Source organism: Sciurus vulgaris, assembly GCF_902686455.1.
Source record: "Sciurus vulgaris genome assembly, chromosome: 12".
NCBI classification, from domain to species: domain Eukaryota; kingdom Metazoa; phylum Chordata; class Mammalia; order Rodentia; family Sciuridae; genus Sciurus; species Sciurus vulgaris.
In genome coordinates, this window is record NC_136473.1 from 51,888,112 (window position 1) to 51,915,827 (window position 27,716).

A 27,716-nucleotide genomic window follows, 5' to 3' on the forward strand; every position below is an offset into this window, starting at 1 on the left:
TTTTTTGGGTTTTTTTAATCCATTTATTTTTATTATAAATTTATTTCAATCACTTTGGACCCAGCATGTCCTTAGGCTTTACCCATTCGTCAAACTGCTCTGCTGTGAGATACCCAAGCTCAATAGCAGTTTCCTTTAAGGTTGATCCTTTTTTGTGTGCAGTCTTAGCAATCTTTGCTGCCTTGTCGTAACCTGAAGAAGAAACAAACAACACCAGAGTTAATGAAGTTTGTTTTTCTAAAGCAAAAAGTAATCACTGCTTACATGATATTGATGCTAGAAAGTTTTCTTAACTGATATATTCCAAAAAATTTTAAAAATATTTAAAGGAAGTATCTTGATAATTTATTTCTCATATAGAATAAAACCTCTACTTTTCTTAAGGTATAAAGACTTGAACATACCTCACTTTAAGTAGTGCATGCCTTCCTAGAATGAAATTGCCCATTAACTCAGACATTTTCACAGGGAAATCAAAAAAGAAAATATAATTTATATCAAGACATAAAAGTACAATTCAGGTACATTTTTCCAAACAAGGTGTTTAACCAGCAACCATTATCTTTCCAAGGAAGCATTAATGGGTGAGATACTCCAGTCCTACAGAAAATGTATATTAATACTGTACAACTGGTAACCATTGGTGACTAGCTCTGAGGGGTGAGAAGTCCCCTCGGTGAGGGAGGAACAGCCAGTGCTCTGAAGAGAGACAAGCCTTCAGCAACAGTTCTCTTCTGAGTTTCCACTGCAATGGCTTCCATTCCCTGGCCTCTTCTCAGACATTACAAGGATATAGGTGGGGAAGTATAGCAGAAATATATACCCGTACGAATGATCACAGGTATATTGCTGACTTCAGAATTATTTGCTTTTTAAATTAATAAAGTTAGAGAATGGGCATTTGGCCTTTAGTCTTGACTTAATATAACTTTTTTTAAAAATCAGAAAAAAAGTAAATCAACAACAACAACAAAATCAGAAGGCAAAAGCAAGAATGAAAATTAAACCAAGGTAGAAGGAAAAGACCAAAAAGCAAAGATTAGGGGAATATGACCAAAGGGTAGATGCCTGCTGAGGCAATATGATTATCAACCCAATAAGGTGTTATATGACTATATGCAATTAATCATCATCTACAAAACAAACTACTGGTATGGTTCATTTTATTACTGAACTGAATTTGAGAGTGGTCAACATGTTGTAAAGGGCATTATTTAGTGACCAGAGTATCTTTGAGAAAGAATTCTCATGTGAAACTCAGAGGATGTCTAAGCATAAATGCTCACAACTTTCAGTTCTTAAGTTCCACAAGACAGTATTAATAACTGGTCTGTTACACATCTAGGCCACTGAGAAACCACGGTTTGGAGGGCTGTATGGCTCATGCTTAGTCAACTAGTAAGGAGTATTTGCTCATCTCATTCTTGAATTACCTCTGATAAGTCTTTCTCTCTCACTTTAAACTGATTCCAAGAAAGATTTATCAGTTATTCAGTTTTAGGTGAAACCTCTAATTTAAAAGTTTTGGCAACATGTTCTGAAGTAAATATCTGCTAAAACATTTCTCACACAAACCTTTTGGTGACCCCTTTGCATATTTTCAGTTGAATGTTGATGTACAATTTTAAAGGATCAAAATATCATTACCAATACTACTCCACAAAAACATCACATTGGGCTCAGAGCTACCTAAAGCAGTTAAATGAGCTTGTAAAAGAGAAATTAGAGCTTTTTGAGAAGTCAAGATTAAGATCTAACTTGAAAGTTCAGAATTATAGAAGGTTTTGTAGTATCCACACAATAAAACTACATCATAACTTATTGTTCTAAAATAGAAAATCAAAGACTATATTACATTAACTTCAGCAGAAAGAAGGGCTTGACATTTTTCTTTTTCTTTTTCTGTATTGGGAATTGAACCCAGAGGTACTTAACCACTAAGCCATATCCCCAGCTCTTTTTTTTTTTTTTTTTTTTTTTGAGATGAGGTCTTGCTAAGTTGCTTATGGCCTCATAAGTTGCTGAGGGTAGCCTCAAACTTACAATCCTCCTGCCTCAGCCTCCAGAGTTGCCCAGATTACAGGCATGCACCACCATGCCTGGCTGGGGTTTGGTTGTTAACAAGTCACAACATAAAGCAATGAATGCCTCAAAACCTACAAAATAGCCAATTCAACAGGGATCACTATGGTCAATATATCATCCAGGTCTGATTCTATACATAATGAAACAGATATAATTCTGGAAAAGTCTTGCAATACCAAAGCATGGTTTTATACACAATATTTTCATTTTCCTTCCATTACCTATAAGCAATGAATACACAACCTTTTATCTTTTACTTGGTAGCTTTCCATATCTGAATTGGATAAAAACAACAAAATCAAAGTATTATAGAGTATCTGTGAAGGTAAGCAGATTCATTCAATGTGGGTAGTCAGCCAGTGCCACCTAGTGACATTACCAGCTGAAGGTCTTATAGAGAGCCTTCCCCACGTTCCTGCACATGGAGATTCTGAACTCCATTTAAATACATTTAAAATACTACTTCTGAATATTGAATATCAAATAAAATGAATTATATTGGATCAAGTTTTTGAAAGAACTATGTCACCATAAAACTATCTTTTAACACAAATTTCAATTATTTTAAGAGATTTTCTCAATGTCCAAAAGGAATGTGCTGTCCACAAACATTGATTCAGTATTCTCTAAAACGTTTCAGCTTTTGATTTTACATTCAAAATGGCATTACTCTTTGAATCCTTACCTATATGAGGATTAAGAGCAGTCACCAACATTAGAGACTCGTTCATTAGCTTGTTGATCCTGTCTGTGTTGGCCTGGATCCCGACCACACAGTTTTCTGTAAAGGAAACTGAAGCATCCCCCAGCAGCCTGGCTGAGTGTAATACATTTTTAATCTTTCAGAGAGACAGAGAGAAAAGAGGGAGAGACATTACTAGGCTTCTTTTTTTTCCCTTTGGTCCAATGACACATATTGTTTGCTGGTTCATTCTCAATGTATAATTTGACAAATGTATAGCACTCCTAAAAATTGTAAGGCACTATACCCCCAAAAAAAAAACCCAAATTCGAGGACCAGGCACACTGGCATACAACTGTAATCCCAGTGACTCAGGAGGCTGAGGCAGGAGGTTGAAAAGTTCAAGGCCAGCCTCAGAAATTTAGTGAGACCCTGTCTCACAACAGAAAAGGAAAAAGGACCAGGGATGTAGCTCAGTGGTAAGTCACCCTTGTACAAAAAAGGAAGAAAACAAATTGGAAAGAAATTATGAACATTTGAGGGCACAAAAATTGAAAAAAGGTGGAAAAGACATAAAAAATATAATCCATGTTAAGTGTATAAAACAGGTATGAAGAGTTGGTGATTATGGTGAAAGAGGAATTAAGTCTAGCTATAAGGATTAATGAAGTCCTACTTGATACAGAGGACTGGATAGCCAGAGATGGAGAAAATAGTATTCCATGAAGGAAGAAGAGGAAAACAGATGTAGAAGTTAAAAAATGAAGTATGTGCTTGAAGCAACTGGTAAAGTCAAGGTTTCCCAGTTCTTTAAGATCACAAAGGGGGTTTTCTGGTTTTTTTTTTTTTTTTTTTTTTATGGTTCTTTTTAGTTATGCATGACAGGAGAATTCATTTTGATATAATTTTACAAGCATGGAATATACCTGTTCTAATTAGGACCCCAATATCACCAAGGTTTTTATACTTAACAAAACAAACATACTAGTCACCTTAACTCATACAATAAAATTAATTGGTATGTTTTACCATTTGCTTCTTTTTGGTAACATTTCCAATATAAACTAAGATGTACTGATATGTTAATAGCCTTTAGTCTAAAACCTCAGGGTACACTTCCAACAATAGACTCTAATAGAACTTAACTTTAGAAGTTAACTTTTTAACTTTAGAAGTTAAATTTGATACTGTTACTTTATTATATGGCAAATGTTGATAATCTTGATTTGTTTGCTATTAAAATAAGAAAAAAATTCTGTTAAGATTACTAAGACAACATGTTCTTCTTAATTCTCTTCCTATTATTCCCTCTTAGGGGTTCCTTCATTGATTTTACATCTTCTACATGCCTTGGAAACATTATGTGTACCAAAAATGTTTTTTCTTCATCTTAACAAAGGTGGAACAAGACAACATTATCTTTCATCCATAATAAATGATAAAAATCCAACCATGATTGCTATGTATATATATGTGATAGGGAGTTGCTATTAATTCTATGGTATCTGACCTGGAAGGAAAAGTTTATGTGTCTGAATTCTGCAGGCTTTTTATTTACCACTAGAACATACACTCCAGAAGGGGAAAATCTTTCTTGTTTACTAGTTTATTGCAAGCACCCAGTACAGTATGTGACATAGAACAGGAGCTGATAGTGAAATCACTTCGTGAATATAATTAATAACTGCCATTTGCATATGCTCATCAAATTTAAGATTAGACTTTACAATATAAACTAATAGGAAATAGCCTTTAAAATATTTTAGATATAACAACATGTGATACAAATGAAGTTCTAGGGGCTGGGGATATAGCTCAGTTGGTAGAGTGCCACAAAACAAACAAACAAAAAAAACAAATGAAGTTCTAGATAATAATGCAGCTTTATTAAGCTTTATTATGTGAAACTAGGGAAAAATGGTTTAAAGATGACACCATCTTGTTGTATCTCTGGAGCAATGAAGGAAAAAAACAATTATGATGGATACAATAATGATTCTACTGCATGTAGAAGAGGTAAAACCAATGAAAAAGAATTTGACAAAGGATAGGAAGAGAACTGGGAAGAAAGTGCTAACCATGGATGAAGACTGTCTCAAGGAGGGACAGTCAACATCAGATGATGCATGAGAAGAACTGTGGGATGTCCACTGAATGGAAGAGGTCGCTAATGATGGGAGAACCACTCAGGTGCCAAGAAGGCGGCACTGAAACTGGATTTGTGGGGACCACAGCATAAATTAAAGTGACATTAGGGTATTCTTTCAAGACTGAATTTAAAGGAAGAAGAAAGCAAAAGAACAGCCTGCAAAGGAGGTAGGGTTGTAGGGAAGGTTTTTACTTTAAACTGAGGAGACTAGAACTTATTTCTATATACTACTTCCAGAATTTTCTTCCTATTAAAAATGCAAATCATCAAATCACTTGAGTTAAAAGTCACCCAATTCCTAATATTTAGGGCTACTCCTCTAACATTAAGAAGTGCTTGATTTCCAATTGCTACTAACATCATCTAATTATCTAATGTGGAAACTCTAGAAACCTTCAGAAAAGACAAAAACAATGAAAATTAGCTTTAGACAAAATCATTAAAAATTGAATTTAAAACTTACCATCATTGGCTTGAAAACATTCAACTCAAAATGTCCATTGCTGCCTCCAACAGTAACAGCGACATGATTCCCCATGACTTGGGCTGCAACCATGGTCATTGCTTCACACTGAGTAGGATTCACCTTGCCTTCAAGGAAACCACCAGTGACAGAATGCCCATCAAATAAGCTTATAACTGCATTTATTAGTTAAGATTAGATTTCAGGCAGAGGAAGAAATCTAATTTCATTAAATAAAAGATATACAAAAATGACAGACCAACTTAATGAAACAAACTGAACAAAAGAAAGGGAGATGAGCAGCCACAAAACTGAATCACTCAATGGCTAATGAGAAACTACATCTATACATTACAGTTCTCCTTTGTCATGGTTTTCATTCATTTTAATAAATACAGAATATAAAATCACAAACAAGTACATAATACTCAATGAGAAAGGTGAAGGCCCTACCTTCACAGAACTTGGCTATGAAGAGAGCTGGCAATTTCATAGCTAATGGGTAAATACAGAGAAGTACAAGCTGCTATGGGAACACTTATAAAAGAGAAATTTATCACCAACACTTGGGAGGTTTCCTGTCAAGCTGGACTTTGCTCTCTAGCATATGAGTCTCTGGAATTCCACCACCCTGGTAATGTCCCTCCAACAAGCTTCTTCTAAACCAATGCAAGGTAACACATTGGGAAATATATCCTTTATCTGTGACTCTCCATTTCTCTTATGTCACTTGTCAACATGAAATACTTAAAAACAAGATCTTCTCTTGATCTGTATTGTATAGGTTTAAAACAATCAACAGACCATTCTTCCTCACTATTAAAATTTACTTTGTTAGTTTTGGTCTGATGAAGGTTGGCCTACAGAGGATTTTATAAATCTTAATTCTGTCAAGTGATATATACTGCCACCTCAACTTTGTTCCAATATGATCAGCACGTATGTTTGGCCTTCACCCTCATCACTAGTACAGTGCTGAATGGGTAGTCCTTCAGCTCGTTATCAAGATACTCCTCCAGACTAGACTCAACCCATTAGTCACTCCCTAAATGTCACTATTCATCCAGCTATATTCACTTACCAACACTGCCCACACTTCTTCACTGAAACCAATGATTATCATGTAAGTCTTACCAAATAACTTGCTGAAATCCAGATACCGAGAGTTCATATCACCTCCCTTAATCTAATAGTCCCATAACTCAATGCAAAACATGAAATAAGAGGAGCTTGGTGTGACATGTTTTTATTCAACCCATGCCAATCATTTATAACAGCCTATTCTAGAATTCTTTTGGCTTTGGTCTGTGAAGGACAGAACTATTACATACTTTCAAATAAGAGAACTGAAATACAGCTGCTAACTTTTTCGTAACTTGTGGGGTGATATTCCTAGAAATCCTGATTCAAGATGGCCCACACAAACATTCTGAAATAAGTGTGTCTTATGTTTCCCTATCCAGCTATGGTATCACATTCTAAAGTTAAGAATGTCTGGGATTCTAACTGAATTGTAGTTCCAACATTTACTAGCTATGTGATTACCTGGCATGATACTGCTTCCTGGTTCATTTTCAGGCAAGATCAGTTCTCCAAGACCAGACCGAGGACCAGAACCCAGAAAACGAATATCATTTGCTATCTTCATCAAACTGCATGCAGTAGTGTTCATGGCTCCACTGAGCTCCACCAAAGCATCATGAGCAGCCAGAGCTTCAAATTTATTTGGAGCAGTAACAAAAGGTAAGCCTGAAGAAAAAAATAACCAACCTGGATCAACAAGTAAAATAAACATTTATCTGTCTGCTTTCAACAAGCTAAACAAAGTTTCAGTATATGAAAAGCAAAAATAAAACCAAGGAGATAGACTTTTTAACAAATGGTGCTGAGAAAACTAGTTATCCATATGTAAAAGAATGAGATGAGGCCTTCATCTCTCACCCTGAACAAAAATCAACTAAAAATGAATCAAAGACCTAGAAATTAGACCAGAATCTATGCAACTCCTAGAAGAAAACACAGGGTCAACACTCGAACAAATGGACACAGGCAACAACTTTCTCAATAGGACCCCTAACACACAGGAAATAATGCCAAGAATTAATAATTGGGATAGCATCAAATTAAAAACTTTCTCTATATCAAAAGAAACAATTAGGAATGTGAATAGAGAAACCTATAAAACAGGAAAAAAATCTTTGCTAGCTACTCTGTGACAAGGAATTAACTCAAAAAACTTAACACCAGTTGGGCACAGTGGTGCATACCTGTAATTTTAGCAACTCAAGAGGCTGTGGCAGGAGGATCACAAGTTTGAGGCCAGTCGATTGCAGTTTGAGACCAATTCTCAAAAGAAATACAAAAGGCCAACAAATATTTGAGTAAGTATTCAACACCATTTGCATCAGGGAAATGCAAATCAAAACTACCCTCAGATTTCATCTCACTCCAGTCAGATTGACAGCATCAAGAATACAAATGGCACAGTGGTGCACGCCTGTAATCCCAGTGGCTCAGCCAATGCAGGAAATCAGAAGTTCAAAGCCAAAGCCAGCCTCAGCAATTCAGCAAGAATCTGTCTCAAAATTACAAAAAAGGGCTGGAGATGCCACTCAGTACCCTGGGTTCAAAAAAAAAAAAAAAAGCAAATGCTCAAAGGCTGTGGAGAAAAAGGAACACATTTACACTGAGGATGGGATTGTACATAGTAAAACTACTATGGATATCAGCATGGAGGTTCATTAAAAGACCAGGCATGGAACTAACATATGATCCAGTTATACCACTTCTCACTATTTATCCTGAAGAATTAAAATCATCATAGTATAGTGCTACATACAAACTTCTGTTTATAGCAGCACAATTCACAACAGTCAAATTATGGAACCAGCCTAGCTGCTGATCAACAGATGAATGGATAAAGAAAATGTAGTATATATACACACAATGGAGTTTTATTCAGCTGTAAAGAAAAATGAAATTGTCATCTGCAGGAAAATGGATGAACTTGAGATCATTATGTTATGCAAAATAAGCCCAAACTCAGAAGGTTAAGGGCTGTATGTTTTCTCTCCTATGTGGAAGCTACAGAGAACAAAGGAAAAGAAGTGAAGGGGTCTCATGAAAATTGAAGGGAGATCAGCAGAGCAGAAGAAAGGAATCAAGAAGAGGGAAGAGAGGGGGAAAGGGGAAAAATATTGGCCAAAAATTGTATTGTTCTATTATGTGCACACATGAACATGTAATAACAAATCCCACCATTATGTATAACTATAATGCACGATAAAAAAATATGGAAGGAAAAAAAATACAACAAGGGCTGGGGCTGCTGCTCAATGGTAAAATGCTTGCTCTAGCAAGTATATGGTACTGGGTTTGATCCCCAGCACTGCAAACACAAAACGAAAGAAAAATTTTCTGTACTTTTTTGTGCTTCAGAAAAATACGTTTAAGGTTCAAGCTTTATCTAGATTTAAGAAGCCCCAAAAGAGTACAGAGAGTCTAGCACCAGAACATTGAAAGGATGAAATAATAAGTACAATAAATAAACTAGAAGAAAAACAACTATCATACTGCCAACATGTGTATGATGCCTGACTACTTGTAAAAGTGAAAAGTGAGTGAAATTCACTCCACTTTACTCCACACTCTGATCCTAGAAAAATTTCTTTGTTCACTTTATTCTGTTCCATTTTTTCCTCTAGTCAGGGGCCACAAGATCTCCCTGAGAGAATAAGGAACAAAAATGAGTTAGATGTTTTCAGTCCTTCCCAAGTTCAATTTCAAAAACCTACTACTTATTCTAAACTCTAAGAATACAGTTCCTTTTTATTAAAAAATGATTCAACAAAAACATCTAGTAAGCCTGAATATGTACTGTATAATGATCTCGTCCTACCCCTCTGGTAACATCTATATCTTAATAAGACTTTTCTGGAGAGAACAACTTGGCTATAATAATAGTAATCATTATTCAGACTATAGTACTCTAAAAAAGGAAACAACTTAAAAGATTAATAATTCAAAGAAATATCACAACATGACATTTTAAAAAAGAAATTAAGCCTGTCTACAATATATCATTCAAATGCCTTTCTCAAAAAGTTATTTCTGCCAACTTTGAAAATTTTACGCCAAACAACATCAAAGAGAAAATAAGTGAATACCACCAGACAGTAAACAAAGCTAACACTAGTATTTCAACTGCATGCTGTATGAACTCCTACACAGAAAACCTTTAAAAAGTAAAAGGATTAACAACTTCTGAAATGAACATAAAACACGTTGGACAGAAAAATATTTCTTTTCCAAAAACTTCCTGGTGCATTTTAAACAGCTGGATTCATTATGCCATATTTGCACATGCACACAATTTGATCAATCACATTCCCCAGTACCTTCGCTCCATCCTCCCCTTGATCCACCTGCTCTTCTCTACTGATCTCCCTATTACAACTATTTTAATTAGTGTATTATAATGACACATAAAAGTAGCATTGTGGTATAACTGTTCATGGACATGGCATAATTTTATAGATTTCATTTTCTAGTACTTCCTCAAACCTCCCCTATCCCTCTCTTCTCCTCTACTGATCTCCCTTCTATTTTTAGATTGTCTCTCTCCCTTTGAAAAGTTCTTTTCTTTCTCCAGCTTCCACATACAAGAGAAAACATTAAGCCCTTGACTTTCTAGCTCCTATTCACTCAGTATGATGTTATCTAGTTCCATCCATTTACTAACAAATGGCATGATTTCATTTTTCTTTATGACTGAGTAAAACTCCATTGTGTATACATACCACATTTTCTTTACTCACTTATCTGTAGATGAGGACCTGGGATGATTCCATAACTTCACTATTGTGAACTATGCTGCTATAAACATTACCATACATGTATCACTATCATGTGCTGATTTTAGTTCTTTTGGAAAATACCAAGGAATGAGATGAACAGGTCATATGGTGAGTCCATTCCTAGTCCTTTGAGGAATTTCCATACTACTTTTCAAAGTGGTTATATTAATTTGCAGTACCACCATCAATGTATAAGTGTACCTTTTCCCCCACATCCTCACTAGAAATTATTTGTATTATTGATGATTACCATTCTAACTGGGAGATAAAATTTAGTGTACTTTTGATTTGCATTTCCTTGATTGCTAAGGATGTTGAATATTTTTTCATGTTTTGTTGGTCATTAATATTTCTTCTTTTGAGAAGGATGTCTGTTAAGATCATTTGCCCATTTATTCACTGGGTTGTTTTTTGGGTATTAAGTTTTCTGAATTCTTTGGAAGAGTAGTTGGCAAAGATTTTCTCCCATTCTATAGGCTCTCTCTTCACACTCTTTTTTCCTTTGCTGTGCAGAAGCTTTTTAATTTGAGGCCATCCCATTTATTGATTCTTGGTTTTATTTCTTGAGCTTTAGGAGTTTTATTAAGGCAGTCAGTGTCTGTGCCAGTTAGCTGGAACATTGAATCTGTTTTTTTCTAGCAGTTGCAGTATTTCTGGTCTGATTTCCAGGTCTTTGATCCACTTTGAGTTGATTTTTGTACAGAATGAGAGAGGGATCTAGTTTCATTATTCTACTTCTGAACATCTAGTTTTCCTAGCACCATTTGTTAAATGGCTCTTTTCTCCTACATATTTAGTACCTCTGTTAAGTATCAGATGATAGTTATCTATATCTGTCTATTCTATTCCATTGTAATTATGTCTGTTTTGTTGCCAATATCATGCTGTTTTTGTTACTATAGTTCTGTAGTATAATTTGAGATCAGGTACTATTGATGCCTCCAGCATTGCTCTTATTGTTCAGTATTGTTTTGGGTATTCTAGGTCTTCTATTCTTCCACATGAATTTTAGGATTGTTTTTCCTAGTTCTGTGAAAAATGTCATTGGTATCTTGATGAAGATCACATTTAATCTGTGGACACTTTTTGTAATATGGCCATTTTAACAATATTAATTCTGCCTACCCAAGAACATGGGAGGTTTTTCTGTCTTTTAATGTTTTCTTCAATTTCTTCAGTGCCCTACAGTTTTCACTATAGCGGTCTTTCACCTCTTTGGTTATATTTATTCCCAAGGTGTTTTGTTTTTGTTTTTTGAGACTATTGTGAAAAATTATTTCTAAGTTTAAACTCAGAAAAGTACAAGGCAAAGATACCTAAAAAATACCTGGACTAGTACAATGAAAATGAATACTAATTCATGGATCACTAACCTGTGAGTGCAGCTACTTTTGCAGCAACTTTTTCCGCAAAGCCAATTCTAGTATTTAAACCAGTACCAACAGCAGTGCCTCCAGCTGCAAGCTCATAGATTCTTGGCATGGCAGCTTTTATTCTGGTTATGGCATATTGTACTTGTTGAACATAACCACTAAATTCCTTAAAAGAGAAGAAAATTAAGGTGAGAATTTCCTAATGGCTTACAAGTTATATTCTAACTGCATTTAGTAGAAATAAAAAAAAAAAAAAAAAAAAATTTCAGAATACTACATAATAAGGTACTCAAATGGCACTTAAACTGTGTCAATTCATATGATGAGTAAAGTACAGAGAAAGATGAGGATTTATAAACCTATAAGGAAGGATAACACAGGAAATAAACTTTAAAAAAATTTCACTATATTAAATTATTGGTTTATATGCAATCTATTATATAAACTAATTTCACTTTTTTTGCTGTAGCCCCAGATAACTGTAAGGAAAAGAAAACGAATTATTCTCCAAAAATAAAATATAAACATCTCCATATAATCTCAGTTTTAAAAATCTGAGAAGGAATGTAAAGACAATTTACAGGAACTTGAGAAGCTAAGTGACGCACTGAACAGCATGAGAAGGTAAGAGTAGAATTAAGAGTATAGTGTCACTAGAAAATTTAAATCTACTATCAACATCACATTGGTTTTTGTACCATTAAGCACTTTAAATAAGACAAGCATAGAATTTATCACGTCTGAACACAGCAAGGGCCCTATTAATAATTATGCAGGGACAAAAGGCATAAACTGGGCAAGCCAAAATATATAATTATCCTAAATCTTTTCTTTCCTGCCTGAGGACATTAAAAAATCATAAATATTTTTTATTAGTACTAGGATTTCATACTGTGCTAAAGAAAACATTTCAGAAGATAAAATTCTTTTCACGGAAATCTGATCATGTGACATAATACCACATGTGCACATGCATCTGCACACACACACACACACACACAGAGGCTGGATTCACAAATGGAATATATTAGGATCAGGGAAAAATGCAAAAATGTACAAGACAATTTTAATAAAAGCAACTATAAATGCTTCTGATAAAGTCAAACAAAAATAGAATTTTCTGTCATGATAGGTAGAATGATGATTTTACACAGAAGATTTGAGGCAGGGCTCCAGTGAACATAGTTTTCAACATGAGACGCACCAAAAAAAAAAAAAAATGATGAAGCCAGAGGAAATATGTAGTTTCAAACACATATATTGTTCCTCCTTAGAAGTTACACATGGTACTAAAAGTCATTGATGCAAAAAGAAATGAGACACAGCCTTAAGAGGCAACTTAGTCCAGTGAGTTCTATTTAGTTCCATCACTTGTATTTCAATGAATCATTTCAAACTTTTATCACTCCTTCTGTAATCAAATTAAGCTAAATGACTGAGCTTTTCTTCTATTTATCTATAGCCAAACCTATAAATGGTGGGCTGAAAATGTTATCTCATAGTAGAGCATTTGCCTAGCACGTTGGTGCCCTGAGTTCAATACACAGTACCACAAACAAAAAACCAGAACATAAGTGAGAATCCATCCACGTAAGCAGCAGCCAAACTGTCACTCTCCCCTCAATTTCCATGAAACTACTATTTCATAACTATCATTTGAAACTTGGCACATATAACCATCTTCTGATAATACGTGTATGTCCTGACTCCCAAAGTGGAGTGTGAGCTTAGGCAAAAATCATTTCCTGAATTTACTTACTTTTCCTTCACAATACACACTAGTATATATTCTTCAAAGTGTTGATTAAGAAACACAAAAGTATTTTCTGCTATCTTAGTAATACCTCCTTCACATGTGGTCAAAACAACTTTTTTTAAAAAGATCTGCCTTGTTTAATCACTTTAAAATTAAGTTTTAAATAACCTAATTTGGAGTAGAGAAAACAAAGAAATCATGACAATGACATTGATAAAAACAATGATAGCCAACGCTAATGGATACTTACTATGTGTCAGGCATGGTTCTAAGCACTCTGCATAAGTCAGCTTACTAGACTCTCAGTCCTACCCTAAAAAGAGATACCATTTTCCTTATTGCACAGCTCAGAAAACCAAGCCATAGAAGGGCTAATCACTTTTACTAATGTCACATAGCTCACACAGAACAGAAACCTGAACCCGAGCAGTCTAACTCGAGTGTGGCTCAATGCCAGACACTTTGCTCTTCTAAGGGAATGCCATTAAAAACTACTCATCAGTTAATAGAGAACAATCTCTGTCACTGAATTTAAATGTTAAAAATTTGGCCTTTTCAATCAGTATGACTGTGAGGGTGATACACTGGTCATTTTTATCAATTCCTTAATTGAATAAAATGAGTCAAAATCCTATACCTGCCCAAGAGTAAGTGGAACAGCATCCTGAGTGTGAGTACGCCCAATTTTGATGATCTGTGCAAATTCTTTGGATTTTGCATTGAGAGCGTCATGTAGTTTCTGCAGTCCTGGTAACAGTACTTCATGAACTTCAACTGCAGCTGCAATGTGCATTGCTGTGGGAAAAGTATCATTGGAGCTCTGTTGGAATTTTTCAAAAGGAACATAAAATGTTAACTTAGCAACAGAAAACAAATGAGTATCTCAAAAAAAAAAAAAATTCACTAAATGACTATATGTAATAATTACATTTAATGTGGCAAGTCAGATCACTTAAGGTCAAAAAGAAGCAACCTGGTTTTCTTTGTGGAACATTCTGAGAATTGTACCATATATAAGAATACTGGGTAATATTATAACCAAGCATAGTGAATGTGTTACATATTATATCTATTCACTGGTAAATGACAGCAAAACAGAAGTAGAGTTAACAAATGCATTTGATGATAGTTAATAACCTACCTTATAATTAAATAGTACATCTAATCTTCGATAGGTATTTATAAACTTCAGGAAAATTCTATGGAGTAGGTCACTACTTTAACAATAGGAAAGTCAAGCTCTCAAAGAAATGATACGACTTGCCAAACTACTTAGGAACTGGTAAAATAGACCTGACCAAGTAGTGTATGCTCAGTACTCTTTCCTCAACTGGTGAACCTATACTTTAAAAATATGTTTTTTTCTAATTATGGAAAATAGTAAAACACAATAGTAGGATAAACATTGTGAAGAATACTCATGGACCTAAACTCCGCAATTATCAGCATACTCAACGTACTGTACATAGTTAATCTTATATCATTTATAACTCTATCCCCAACCCTACTACACACACTATATTATTCTGAAACAGATTTAAGACTGTAAAATATATAATAAATTCACATTTAAAGGTAAGTATTGAATCTGAAAAATCTTTTATCCAATGAACTTATGTAAAAAACTTTCCTTTTAATACTTAAAAATAAATTATACTACACCCAACACTCAGATCCTGGTTTCTAAATATCATTTTTCAAGAAGGTTCTCCAAGAGTTCCTTGAAAATGTCTGTGTCTAGGGTTAGAGCAGGGAAATCTAAGATGATGAGTCTGGAGTACCTTACGGTGCCAGAAAGTAAGAAAAAAAGTGACATGATTTAGAAGACACAAGGGTCAACTTGATAGGTTCCTAATACTGAGATAAATTAACCAATATTATAAATAACAAAAGTACTGGAATATAAACAACCCATGAATCCAAACTGAAAAACATAATTGAATAAATAAAATGAGGAAGGATAAATTTTTCTTACCAAAAAAAAGTTTGAATTAATATAGAAAGAAGAAAAACTGAAAATCACTTCTAAAATATCATGACGGTATTGCCGTAGGCAAGATTGATTGATGAAGGCTAAAATTAACAGGGCAAGTTTTAGGAGAAAGATATCTGCATAGTCTTGAAATATCTCTATTAATTACTGTGGTGATTCGAATACATGTCCAAAATTTCTTCAATATTCCTCCCTCTAGGAACTGAAGCTCAAGTGTAGTGCCTGGAATATAGGCAGGACTTAAAACCTCATTTTTAACAAATAAGGTATGGAATAGGAAAAACAGCAATTTAATGGTGGAAATCTTGTCAAGAATCACCTTAACCAAGTGACTAAGATTACTATCAACAGTATTAAGTCATGTTCCTATCTTGCACCTGCAATGTGATGCAGTAAGAACAAGGATCCTTCACTTGCCCAAAATTCACAGCCTCAGTTTAAACACAAGAAAATAACAGACATACCAAAACTAAAGGACAATCCACAAAATAACAGACTACTACTTTCAAAAGTGTCAAGGGTACCACTATGGTCTAAATGTCAATGTTCCCCAAAAATTCTTCTGTTGAAATGCTAAATCCCAAAGTTAATCATTTGAGGATTTTGTAAGGTATTTTGTTATAGCAGCCTTAAGGGACTGAGGCAAAAGAACAAGAAATGGACAGAGATAAGAAAAACTGAAGGGATATGTGACTAAAATGTAATATGTAGGCTGAAGTAGATCCTGGAAGAGAAAATAAGAACATTGGTGGAAAAATGGAAAACCCTAAAAAAAAATCCCTTAAAAAAGTATGTTCTTTGAGAGTACTGTATTCATGTTAATTTCTTAGTTTTAATAAATGCATCATGGTTATATAATGTAATATGTTTTAATATTAAGATTAGCTGGTGAGGAGAATAAAGGAGTTCTCTGAACTATCTTTGCATTTCTTTTAATATAAATCTAAAATTATTTCAAAATAAAGAAGTTTTAAAACTAAGTGGATCAATAAAAATTAATAAATATGCTACATATAATTGCATTAAAAGCAATTTTCATAAAGTTTGGGATAAAACCAGTCAAGGCCCTTAAAAAAAAGTCAAGAAACTTTAGAAGTCTTTTCCACTAAAGAATAAGGTAAATAAAAGACCTTATTCTTACCTTATAAAAAATAATCTCAGGCATACTTTTCAATTTGTAATGAAAAAAGAAAACATACTGACCTGGCTTTTATTAACGTGGTCATTGGGATGCACAGGGTTCTTACTGCCAAGTTCACCTCCTAACATTTCAATTGCTCTATTGCTAATGACTTCATTTACATTCATATTTGTCTGAGTTCCTGATCCAGTCTGCCATACCACAAGGGGAAAGTGATCATTTAATTTACCTTCAGCTACCTGCAGGAAAAAAAATGTTAAAAATGGGCATTTTTAATAGAGGAAATAATATTTATTTAGTGATTTTTAAGCATCATGAAGAGAAGGAAGAGGGGATAGGAATAGAAAAGACAGTAAAGTGAACTGCACATCACTTTCCTATGTTCATATATGAAGACCACCAGTGATTTAAGTCAGCTCCATTTACAGAAAACTATTTTAAAGATGTTCACTTGTTTTCATCTGTTAAATGAACTGCTGAGGGTTCCACAGTCTTTGAATGCAGATGTCCCATAATTCTAAGCTTCTGTAATATCACTTTCCAACTATGGATACTTTAAAAATAAAATGTTATATGTTTTGAATAGTATGACAATTCACTGACTTCAACTGAAAACTGAAGCAAATCCATCTTTCTTATTTTTTTTAACTACCTCCTCTAATAGAAGGCCACCTGGTAAGGCAGACAAATATGTTAAGTCTTTAGATACATTTATTGTTAAGAAGGAATATCCAACAGATGTTACCACCAGAGTCAGCAGGATAATGAATTAGGGACTCGAAAATGTGAGTTCACTAATAGCTACTTCACTGCACAGATGTCCAATGATTAGCAACTGCCAAATGTAGAAACAAGGACTGCCCAGATTTGCCCCTATTTTTGTCATATTTTTATATTCTCAGCTTATGTGTTAGTTTTTGGATTATAAGCTTCATAAAAGAGTGGGTGCTTAATTTCATCTTCTGAAATGATTTTAACTTAAAACATCAGAATACACTTGAGAAATCGACTATGTTGAACAATGTTCATTTTTAAATAAAAACATTTCAAATTACATAAAAATAATAGGTGATTAGTACAGAAAATTCTGAATACTGAGGAAATAATAATAGTCATTTTAGTTATGCCTCTCAAAAATAATGGCTATTAGCTTGTTGGCATCTTCCAATGTCTATCTCACTCAATGTGTATGTGTGTATATAGTTGGCCCTCAATATCTGTGGACAGTGCTATGCAGATTCAACCAACCACAGAATAAAAATATTCAAAAAAAAAAAAAAAGAAGAAAATTATGTTTGTACTACACATGTAGACTTTTTAAAATGTCATTATTCTCTAAACAATACAAAAAAATTATTTAAATGGTATTTATATTCTATTTAGGTATAACTGGGATGACTTAAAGTATATGGGAGAATGTAGCTAGGTTATATATGTGACTTCATCATATGTGGAATTTGGTATGCGGGGGAAGGCCCTATCTGTATGTATACATGAAAACACATTTTCTGTTCATTTCTTTTTCTAAACAAAATTAGGATCATAAAATTAATTTTGCAAAATTTCCAGTTTCTCATAAGATAAGGCTTTGTTCTATGCCAATCTTTAAAGAATTAATTTTCTATGATTCATAATATAACAATATAAATGCAACTTACATAAGCAGCTGTTATGGTCAAACATTACTCAATTCATTTTCACTATTATGTAGCAGTATAATGAAAAACACTGCGTATACAATTTTTGAACTGTTCTAATGTTTTCTTTAGACAATGTTATTAGTGAACTAGTAAAATTATATTCTTGATATGCATTATCAAATAAATTAGTTTTAAAAGGAATCATTTATTCATAAGATAAGAAATCAAATATAAGGCTTAATGTTTTTTCAAAAAAATTTTCTTTTTTTTTGCAGTCACTGGGATTGAACCCAGGGGTACTCTACCACGGAGCTACATCCCCAGCCATTTTTTACGGTGCCACAGACTTCCAAGTACCTGGGATTACAGGCACACACCACCATATACATTAACAACTAAAGTCAAGATGCTTAAAGGACATGAAATAATCCAGAAATTCTGTCACAATATAATATTTTAAGCATCATATTAATATCCTCACCAAATAACATCCTATCTAGAAATTCATTAACTCAAAAATCCAGTGCCTACGTTTGCCAGTAAATGGATGGAAATTGGAGACTATCATGCTAAGTGAAATAAGCCAATCCCAAAAAACCAAAGGCTGAATTTTCTCTCTGATATGTGGATGCTAATACAAATAAGGGAGGAGTGGGGAGGGTAGAATAGAAGTTCACTGGATTAGATTAGACAGAGGGGATTGAAGAGAAAGGAGAGGGGATAGGAACAGAAAAGACAGTAAAGTGAATTGGACATAACTTTCCTATGTTCATATATGAAGACCATCAGTGAAATTCTACATCATGTACAACCACAAAAATGAGATCCTAATGAGAATAAATTCTACTCCATGTATGTATGTCAAAATACACTCTACTGTCATGTATATCTAAAAAGTACAAATAAGAGGGGAAAAAAAAAGATTCAAAAAAATGAATTCAGTGCCCTTTCCTATTAGCAGGGCTTATCAATACCAATGTAAGGTACAAGTCCCATGTCATTAAGCCAACATAGTTATCACTGCCTACCTCATCTGCTGCCTTCATTATTGCATTTGCAATCTTTGGATCAAGACCATAATCCTGATTTACTTCAGCAGCCGCTCGCTTCAAGATGCCAAATGCTTTAATAACTGGGATCTAAAAAATTAATCAGAAAAATACCTTAAATTTGCACTATTAGTTAAACATGAACATTATTTTATGCAGATGCAAAATTGTACCTAAAACAATGACTTAATTAATATGATGATCCTCAAATGTTCAGAATACAGATAAAGATTACAGATAAATATACACTGAACCAAAAGAACCAAACAAAAGCAAATAGACTTCACATATGTATGTCTCACATACCCATATACATGCACGCTCATAGTCACATACAATATTCATTTTACTTTTTTATATACATACATACTACAAAGTGTCTTATTTATTTCATACTGTTTATATTCAAAACAAATGGTATTCACTCATTTCCCAGCAAGAGCCATTATTTTTCCTTACAAAATATGACACTACAGTATAACTGTTTCCTTTTTCTTAAAAAAAAAAAAAAAAAAAAAATGAAAGATGCATTTAACATCTAATCACTGAGATAACCAGTTGTTGAATGGCTATCATCTTACCCCAAAGTCAATAAATTAACAACAGTCCAGTTAGTAAAGATGTGACAGTCAGTAAGTCACTAGAAATTTCTCTCATAACTTTGTTTTCAAACCCAGGGTTCTTTAGACTTTAAGTTGAGAACTTTTGATATTTTATATATATCTCAGATATATAAATAAATATATGTTCATACTTTGACTTGTTATATGCAAATCTTTTCATTTTCTTATACCAAATTACTTCACCAAACTTGAAAAGGATAGGTTGAATAACTTTAGATGGGATTTCAATGAAAAAGACTTGCTTTCTGTCAGAAAACTGATTCATGAGTTCTTGTCAAAATTAATAAAATAGACAGATCCCAAGCCAGGTTTGAACACAGAAAGAACAGAAGGGAAAAACGGAGGTAAGGAAAAGAACAATGAATTTTTAAAACAGATGCTATAATCCTTAGTAGAGACAGCAAAAAAAACAAAGGAAAGTAAAGAATAAGATATATTAAATACATAAATCTGAACCACAGTGAATATAAGCTAAGAAGCAAACAGAAAAGGAAAACTAGAAAATTTTTATTTTGAATTATAAATAAATAAAATCAAAATATTATGTTTTACTCAAAAAAAAAAAAAAAGACAAATGGTTAACAGTATTAGAAACAAACATTTTAAACATGAAAACAAATGGTGATTTAATTTTTTACAACAACAAACATTGTGATGGAAGGTCAAACCATCAACAAAGTTACAACCAAATGCAAATAACACTTGACCATCTGAAGGGACTGATTAATCCTAGTGTTAATGGACCCATTAAAAAATAAGAAAAGGTCATAGTAGAGAAAGTTTTACCAAATACAATAAGATAAAACAATACAATATATCACTGGGGAGAAAAGAAGAATCATGATAATCTATTCACATTAGAAATTCATAATATCATCACTTCTGGGCATTTTTGCTAAGATCAAATATAAAATTAATAATCTTTTTTGGGTTTGTTTTCCTTTTGGACCTCAGATATAAAGAGCTGGGTTTAATCACACTATTAAAGTTCAGGGCACACACAGTCTAATATTTAATAATCCAAATTTCTGCCCTGTCCCTTGAGTAGAAACAGCGACCAAGTACCACAAAACTTGCCAATTAAAGCAAGATAATCAAAATAAGAGCCATGCTCACTCCCACCAGTGTTAGCTGAGGTGGACCTCCTTAATCCCAAGAGTTGAATTTATAAGACTATATCAGGACTAGTAGCTACCTTTGTTACTTAAACATGTAGTCTGACTCTATTTACCTCATCATGAAGCAGGCTATCTGTGACAATGATGAAAAGATTTCTTCAAAGATTTAGTCCCCTCTCATAAAATTCTATAAACCCAGTCAAGAGTTGTTATTAAAGGCTTAATAATGTTTTAAAATATGGAAGTTAAAATTATTCAGGATAAAAATTAGATTGAGAAGATAACTGGTAAACAATAGCTCACCGGATGAAGCTTGCTACTTCTAGGCTTACTAGCCTATCCTGCAATCCTGCATTGACTATTTTTCATACTCCGGTTGGGCTCCATTAGGATATGTAATGTATTTCATCAACTCTTTTCACACGTTAAAATCTCTGAAATCAAGATGCATCTCATAATCAACGACATATCACAACCTTAGCTTTTTCTTTTTTATGGTATATCTGGTCCATCTTCTACTTGATGGCATCTCACATTTAATGAAATGTATCAGGAAGTTTTTTTAATCATTTGATCATTTGTGTGGCACTGAACAAATACATATTATCTATTATATGCTAGACATTGATGAGTAATAATGTTTTGGGGTACTAGTGTACTGTATACTTTTCTGAGAACAAAAACCAAGAGAGAAAGTATAAAATTGAAAAAAAAATCCTAGTTTTACATCAGTAAAAAGAAAAAAAAAAGAATTTGAATATTTAAAAAAATCATTTACAAACTATAAAATTCTAGCAAAAATCTATAAATATCTGGTAAGAATGAAAAGATAATCACTTAATTCTATCAAGACGAATTTAAAATATTCTAAGTCGTGGTTCAAAATAATAGCATACTAAAACTTCAAAAAGTTCTTTGCCATTTTAATGAAAGAAAACAATTTTTTACTCATGAAGCCAGCTTTCTTAGTTAACTTAAATTTTAACTCTGTAAAATATTTATTTTTAAGGTAAAGTGATTCATTTGAATATAGCCTAGTTCACCCAAAATAATCCAACATTTCCACACAAGCCACTTACTGGCATACGTTCTGTTACACCTCCAATCTTAAAGTTCATTGTAGATCTCACAGTCTGGGCGCCATAATACTTATCATTTGGGACCTTCAGTTCACCAAAGGTATCATATTCAATTCGGAAGGAATTTTGGCTTGCCTAAAGACAAGGAGAAGACACTGTTACAGGTTGCATGAAACCCAGTATCAAAAGCAATAGCATCTTATCACACACAAATTCATAATAGAATAGAATATCACAAGACAAAAAAATTCTATTAGAATTCTCACTCCGGCTTTCAGCTCTTTCCTTAAGAAATTGATAAATTTATTAATGCTGATAGCAGAATTCAAATACGATATAGATGATACATACAGGAAGTCTTTGAACTTCCTGTAATAGTAATTTTTTCCATTTAGGAGTGTGCCTATTATTGGTCAAAATTTGACCAATTCAAACCTAATCTAATTGAATGCTCATTTTACTGGGAACTTCTGCAGAATAATAATTTGTGAAATTTGTAAATATATTTAAGCGAAGTTCAGATATGGTCTACAAACACTATGCCTGGGCATAGTATAATACAAATAGTTCAGGCCTTGCAGTCAGAGAGCCTGCCACTTCTGCAAATCAGCTTTCTCAATTATAAATTAAAATAAATGTACAGACAAGAAGAGGTGAGTTATGCCAGTTCGATTACATGGACATCATTATACACCAACTTGTCTCACACCCTGTAAGCCACATGCACAAATAAAAATATTTTGCACTGCAATCTTGTTTTGGATACTACAGGTAGATATCTATGTATGTTAAAAAGTACTTTGAAACAATAACATTACCAATGACGGCAATGTCACCAAAAAAACTAGGTCCTTCTTTCTCTTCATTATCTTGTTAAAAAAAGAGCACCAAAAGCCTGGCTCTAGAAAAGGAAGACTGGTTTTCATTATCAGTTTCCAAAATAAAGTTTGATTTCTTAAGTTTATATCATCACGTTTTATGTTCAAAATTATTAAATTTTAATTATAAAACAGCAATTATCCCCTAAAAAACAGGTTATGATGATATAAGCCCAGCACCACAAAAAAATTTGGCAGAGCTTAGTAAGAAATTATCCCAAAAGCCAAAAGTTCTCTTTATTTAGCCTGAGGGAATATATAGGTTGTACAGACTGGGAGGACAGAAACAGAAGCAGTGCTGCAAAACAATCTTTAAGGTATGTATAACAGACCTAAGACAGAGGGCTGAATCCAACGCATAACAGAAAAACAGTATGCCTACAACCATAGGGTTGAATGTTTCATGCAGTATGATAATTCTTTAACTGTGCTTCAATGATCTGAAGATCATTTTGAAAGATGGAAGGAGAACCTGAAGGGAACAGCAGAATGTATGTGATATTCCACTTAAGAAAGCAGTGGGTTTACACTAAGAAAATGGAATCATTTATATTCTATCAGAAAGTTGTTTCAAGAATTAGGAAAAACTGTCAGAGGAGGTAACACTTATGTGGGTGATGCCTAGAATGTTAGATAAGCATACAAAAACAGAGGAACGCTGAACTTGGTCAAGGCAATTACCAAGTTTCTTCAAACATTTTTTTTTTTTTTTTGCAGTGTTGGGGATTGAACCCAGGGCCTTGTGCTTGACAGGCAAGCACTCTACGAACTGAGTTATATCCCCAGCCCCCAAACAGTCTTTTTAATGACCTACAGAAGGAAAAAAAAAAAACTTTATATCATGATTAAGTATAAAAACATACACACACACAAACCTTAAACAAAAATTCCATGAAACAATGTATGTCATGCACTCTCATTCTAATATCTTTTGTTATTCCTTTTAAAACAAAAACAACAAAAACAAAACACTGGTCACTTATTCCCTATATTGATTTCACCAATTACTGAATTGACCTCAGGTTTGAAAATACACTTGTGTGGTTTTTAAAATCTTCCCACATTGTCACATGTATAACCTGTCCCCAGGGGCCTGGGTAACAGAAGTGCTCACCTCAATTTATGAGAAAATTATTAGCAATGAATAGCATCTCTAAAAATGTTTTTAGTTCATACAATATAATCCATTATTATAAAAAGCAGGTCTTTTTTTGAAACTGTGCCTTCATATGCCATAATTTAGAGAGAATTTCAAGGAAAAGGCAGCTGCTGCTTTAAGAATTAATGCCATGAGTTTAAGAATTAAACCAGTAAGCACAGCACAGGCACAAAAGTGGGAATTTCCGATTGTTTCTGGCATATCCCTGTTCATTTATAAAAAACCACTTCACTCCTGGGGAATGAGTGGGTGATGTGTCTAGCATTCACCGTAGTAAGATTGCTACTGAAGCCTAGAAATACCAAGTATTTGATAACAGTCACTAACCCCAGTCACCTCAGGTTCTCCCCTCAAAATCTGCATGCTAGGCTAATCTGAAAGGTCAGACAAAAAATATAGACCTAGGGCCTGTACAATGTCCCTAGGCAAATTCATGGATAAAATTTAACTAAACCATGGTATTTCCTGAAGACAACATAAAATGATTTTCAAGCTGGGGTTGGTGGCACTCACCTGTAATCCCAGTGCCTCAGAAGGCTGAGGCAGGAGGATCACAAGTTCAAAGCCAGCCTCAGCAACTTAGCAAGACCCTGTCTCTAAATAAAAATTATAAAGTGCTGGAGATGTGGCTCAGTGGTTAAATACCTTGGGATCAACTCCCAGTATCCCCCTCCCAAAAAAAAGGGGGGTAAATTATTCCTCATGCAAAAGAACTTATAGATAAAAACTGAACATTTAACTTCATTGTTTTGAGTTTTCTGATTCTTTCTGAAAGTCTATCTGGTCTTAAAACATAGAGGACCAAGTCTCAAAAATAGGCAAATATATAATAAGTGGTTTACTGATACTATATGGTAATACAAGTAATGTTTATCTTTCAGATTTTATAGCCATCCTGAAAATCATCAATAACATGACCTTCGAAAAAATGGAGAACATCCCTATCCACAATGTAAGATCACAGCTGGTATCCTTGCTAAATATTCAAGACATTTTTTCTCCTTTGTAGTATTAGGACTTTGAAAATCCACCCTCATTACAGCTCTAAGAGCAAGGTAGTGCTCTTTTTGATACCTGTTCAAAAAGGATAGATTCATAAGTTCTCCTGCTTTCCTTTACAAAAATTAAATAGGTAAGAAGTGAATAAAAAAAAATTTTTTTAAAGGTTCTAAAATGGACTAAAATTACTACAGCAGGTAGTTCCAGGAATATAAAAGCACCCTATACTTTGTAGTTTTTGGTACAGTGACTCCATCGAAGTATCTTCAAGTTTATTGTCCAAGAAATATCTTGGCCCTAGATGGAGCATATTTACTTAACACTCACTACATGGTACTTTCCCATGTACAATCTTGCCGAGTAGCTGTCATTATTTCAACTTTGTATACCTGTGGAAACAGGTGCAAAGACAATTTGCCCAAAGTCTCAACTTTCTGGGTAAGAGAATTTGATACGCCTTAGTGTTGTAAAGAATTGTACTCTTCCTAAAGTATTATTAATTTCCGGAACTTTTCCTATCCAAAAAAACAAAACAAAACAAAAAACCCAAACACACACACACACACACACACACACACACACACACACACACTCTTAATGTTTGAACTTGGAACTTTTAAATTCCTTAGCTGTCTTTCTAAATTAAAAGTACTGATTCAGCTATAGAGAAGTCCTATCCTATCTCCTCAAACATGCTTATGTTTACGGATTTCTGGGTCTTACAAACATTGCGATTTCGGGAACCATATTCAGCCTACAAATTTAACAATCTCAAGAGAAAACTGTTAAGTTCCTAAGAACCTTGTACTTATCCTGGAGTACAAGGATAAAAGCAGTCCAATGCACGTGGCGGACCAAGAGGCCAATGGATGAGCACAGAGCCAGTGTCAGCTGGCCGTCTCCCCGCATCCTCCTCCTATCCCAAGCACTGCCCGCGAGGCAGAGTCCAGGGGTCGGGACGCCAGCAAGGGCAGTAGAAGCGCAGCAAAGGCGGCTGAGGCGTTGTACCCCCAACCCCCGCCCCCCCCCCCCCAGGCTGAGCTCGGTCGAGGGGGTTTAGGGAAGAGGCCACGCTGGCCCGGCAGGACCTCACCGCCAGGTCCCCGGGAACTCGGGGCGGAGGTTCCTTCCCCGCGCTGAAGGAGCGTCAGAGGGGGAGGCGGCCACGCTGGCGCGGGCGGGCGCAGAACCCCACTCCCCAAGGCAACCCTCCCGCCAGCCCGCGGGCGTCCCGGCCGTCCAGAGCGAAGGCTGAAGGTCACCGCTGCAAGGCCGACCCATGGGCCGCCTGCGCTCACCATTCGAGCGGCGTTTGGCGGCCAGAGTGGGAGGATCGCCAAGGCACCCAAGCCGGGAGCTAGGGCAGCAGCTGGATCCCGCAGGAAGCGACTAGAACGCGCGAGGAGACTGAGTGTTCGATACATGGTTGCGGCCGGAGCGTGGGCGGAATTTCTGTGCGCCTGTGGCCACGCCTCCGCGCCGGCTGTCAGAGCCTGGTCTGCTCGCAGGCTTGTCCAATCACCAGCCTGAAACCGAACTGGTGGGGGTGGGACTAATCCTGGATGGCCAGTACAGAGTGAGGAGGCGGGCTAACTGCCGTAGTGTTGTAGTGCAGATGTTTTAAGCCTTCGGATTTGTGGGATCCTAATGAGGAAGGAATTATGGGAAAGGTGGTTCTGGTTATTCTTTTGGCCAATTTGATTGCTACGTGTGGCTGATGGAAGGCGAGAGTTGTAGCTGATGAATCAGTTAATGTTTGGTTGATAAAATATCCTAGAAAGAAATATTTATTATTTTATTTATCGTCTAATCGCTCATGACACGTTCTTCCTTTTGGAACTCACTTTTGTCTTTCCAGAACACATCTTCCTAATAGAAACTTTTGGAAAGTGCAGCAAAATGTAGAGAATGAAATAATTATTCCTAATCCCACCAATGAAGACACTCATTTTTTTTAAGTTTTCATTTTGGAGTCTCTTCTTCGCAAGCAACTCTCAGACCTCTTTTTTTTTAAATGTAGTAAGGAAGATATCCACAATCACAGATGGTCTTGAATTTTTTTTTTTTTTTCGTATTTAGATTCTCTATTTTTTGACTAATGTATACATTTGCAAATTTAAAAAAGACATTGTTTTAATATAATAGATTATGACAGAAGAGCAACAACTGATATAAAATTACATCTAAACGACAATTTTATCTTTTCTTCTATTGCTAGGAACCAGATGATAGTTAAAAAAGAAAAAGAACCATTGGATGATGTCCAGATGTTAAAAGTCTGAAACCTGCAAAGCCAACTTTATGAACCAGTGACTCTGTCAAACCTCTTGGTAACATTGTTTATGTAATTTGGTGACTTAAGAATTTGATTCACATATTTAAAATATTAAAAACCTAAATAAGAGACTAATAGTTGAACTACAATCAAAACACTCCTTAGAACCCTTACAAATTCTTTACCTTGGTATCTCTTCCTTCTGTCAACTAGTGATTGGATTTGGGGGATCTACTTGATGAGAAAGTGAAACTAAGAATTAGTTGTTGAAAGGTCAGAATAAAAAAATCAGAATCACACAAGATTTACAGGTGATCAACAAATATATGAAAAAGTGCTCATTATCTCTAATAATTAGAGAAATGCAAATCAAAACCACCCTAAGATTTCATCTAACT

The 27,716-nt window shown here is 34.6% G+C and overlaps 1 protein-coding gene across 1 annotated transcript; it reads right to left on the minus strand.

Annotated features, from left to right (window-relative positions):
• FH (fumarate hydratase) lies at positions 1–26,517 on the minus strand. Its single transcript, XM_079106744.1, has 10 exons — positions 26,342–26,517; positions 22,008–22,142; positions 19,167–19,277; positions 16,561–16,737; positions 14,002–14,184; positions 11,609–11,774; positions 6,925–7,128; positions 5,380–5,507; positions 2,771–2,924; positions 1–192 (listed from the first exon to the last, which is right to left on the minus strand). The coding sequence occupies exons 1-10, from the start codon at positions 26,465–26,467 to the stop codon at positions 50–52; spliced, it is 1,527 nt and encodes a 508-aa protein (XP_078962870.1). The 5' UTR covers positions 26,468–26,517; the 3' UTR covers positions 1–49.
• Positions 26,518–27,716: the final 1,199 nt, after the last annotated feature.

Coding starts and splice junctions, on each gene's coding strand:
- FH (XM_079106744.1), bottom strand. CDS start 26,467: ATGTATCGAACACTCAGTCTCCTCGCGCGTTCTAGTCGCTTCCTGCGG. Junction 16,738..19,166: donor TAATGAAGGCAGCAGATGAG/GTAGGCAGTGAT, acceptor TTTTTCCTGCAG/GTAGCTGAAGGTAAATTAAA. Junction 14,185..16,560: donor ACCACGTTAATAAAAGCCAG/GTCAGTATGTTT, acceptor AAATTCCAACAG/AGCTCCAATGATACTTTTCC.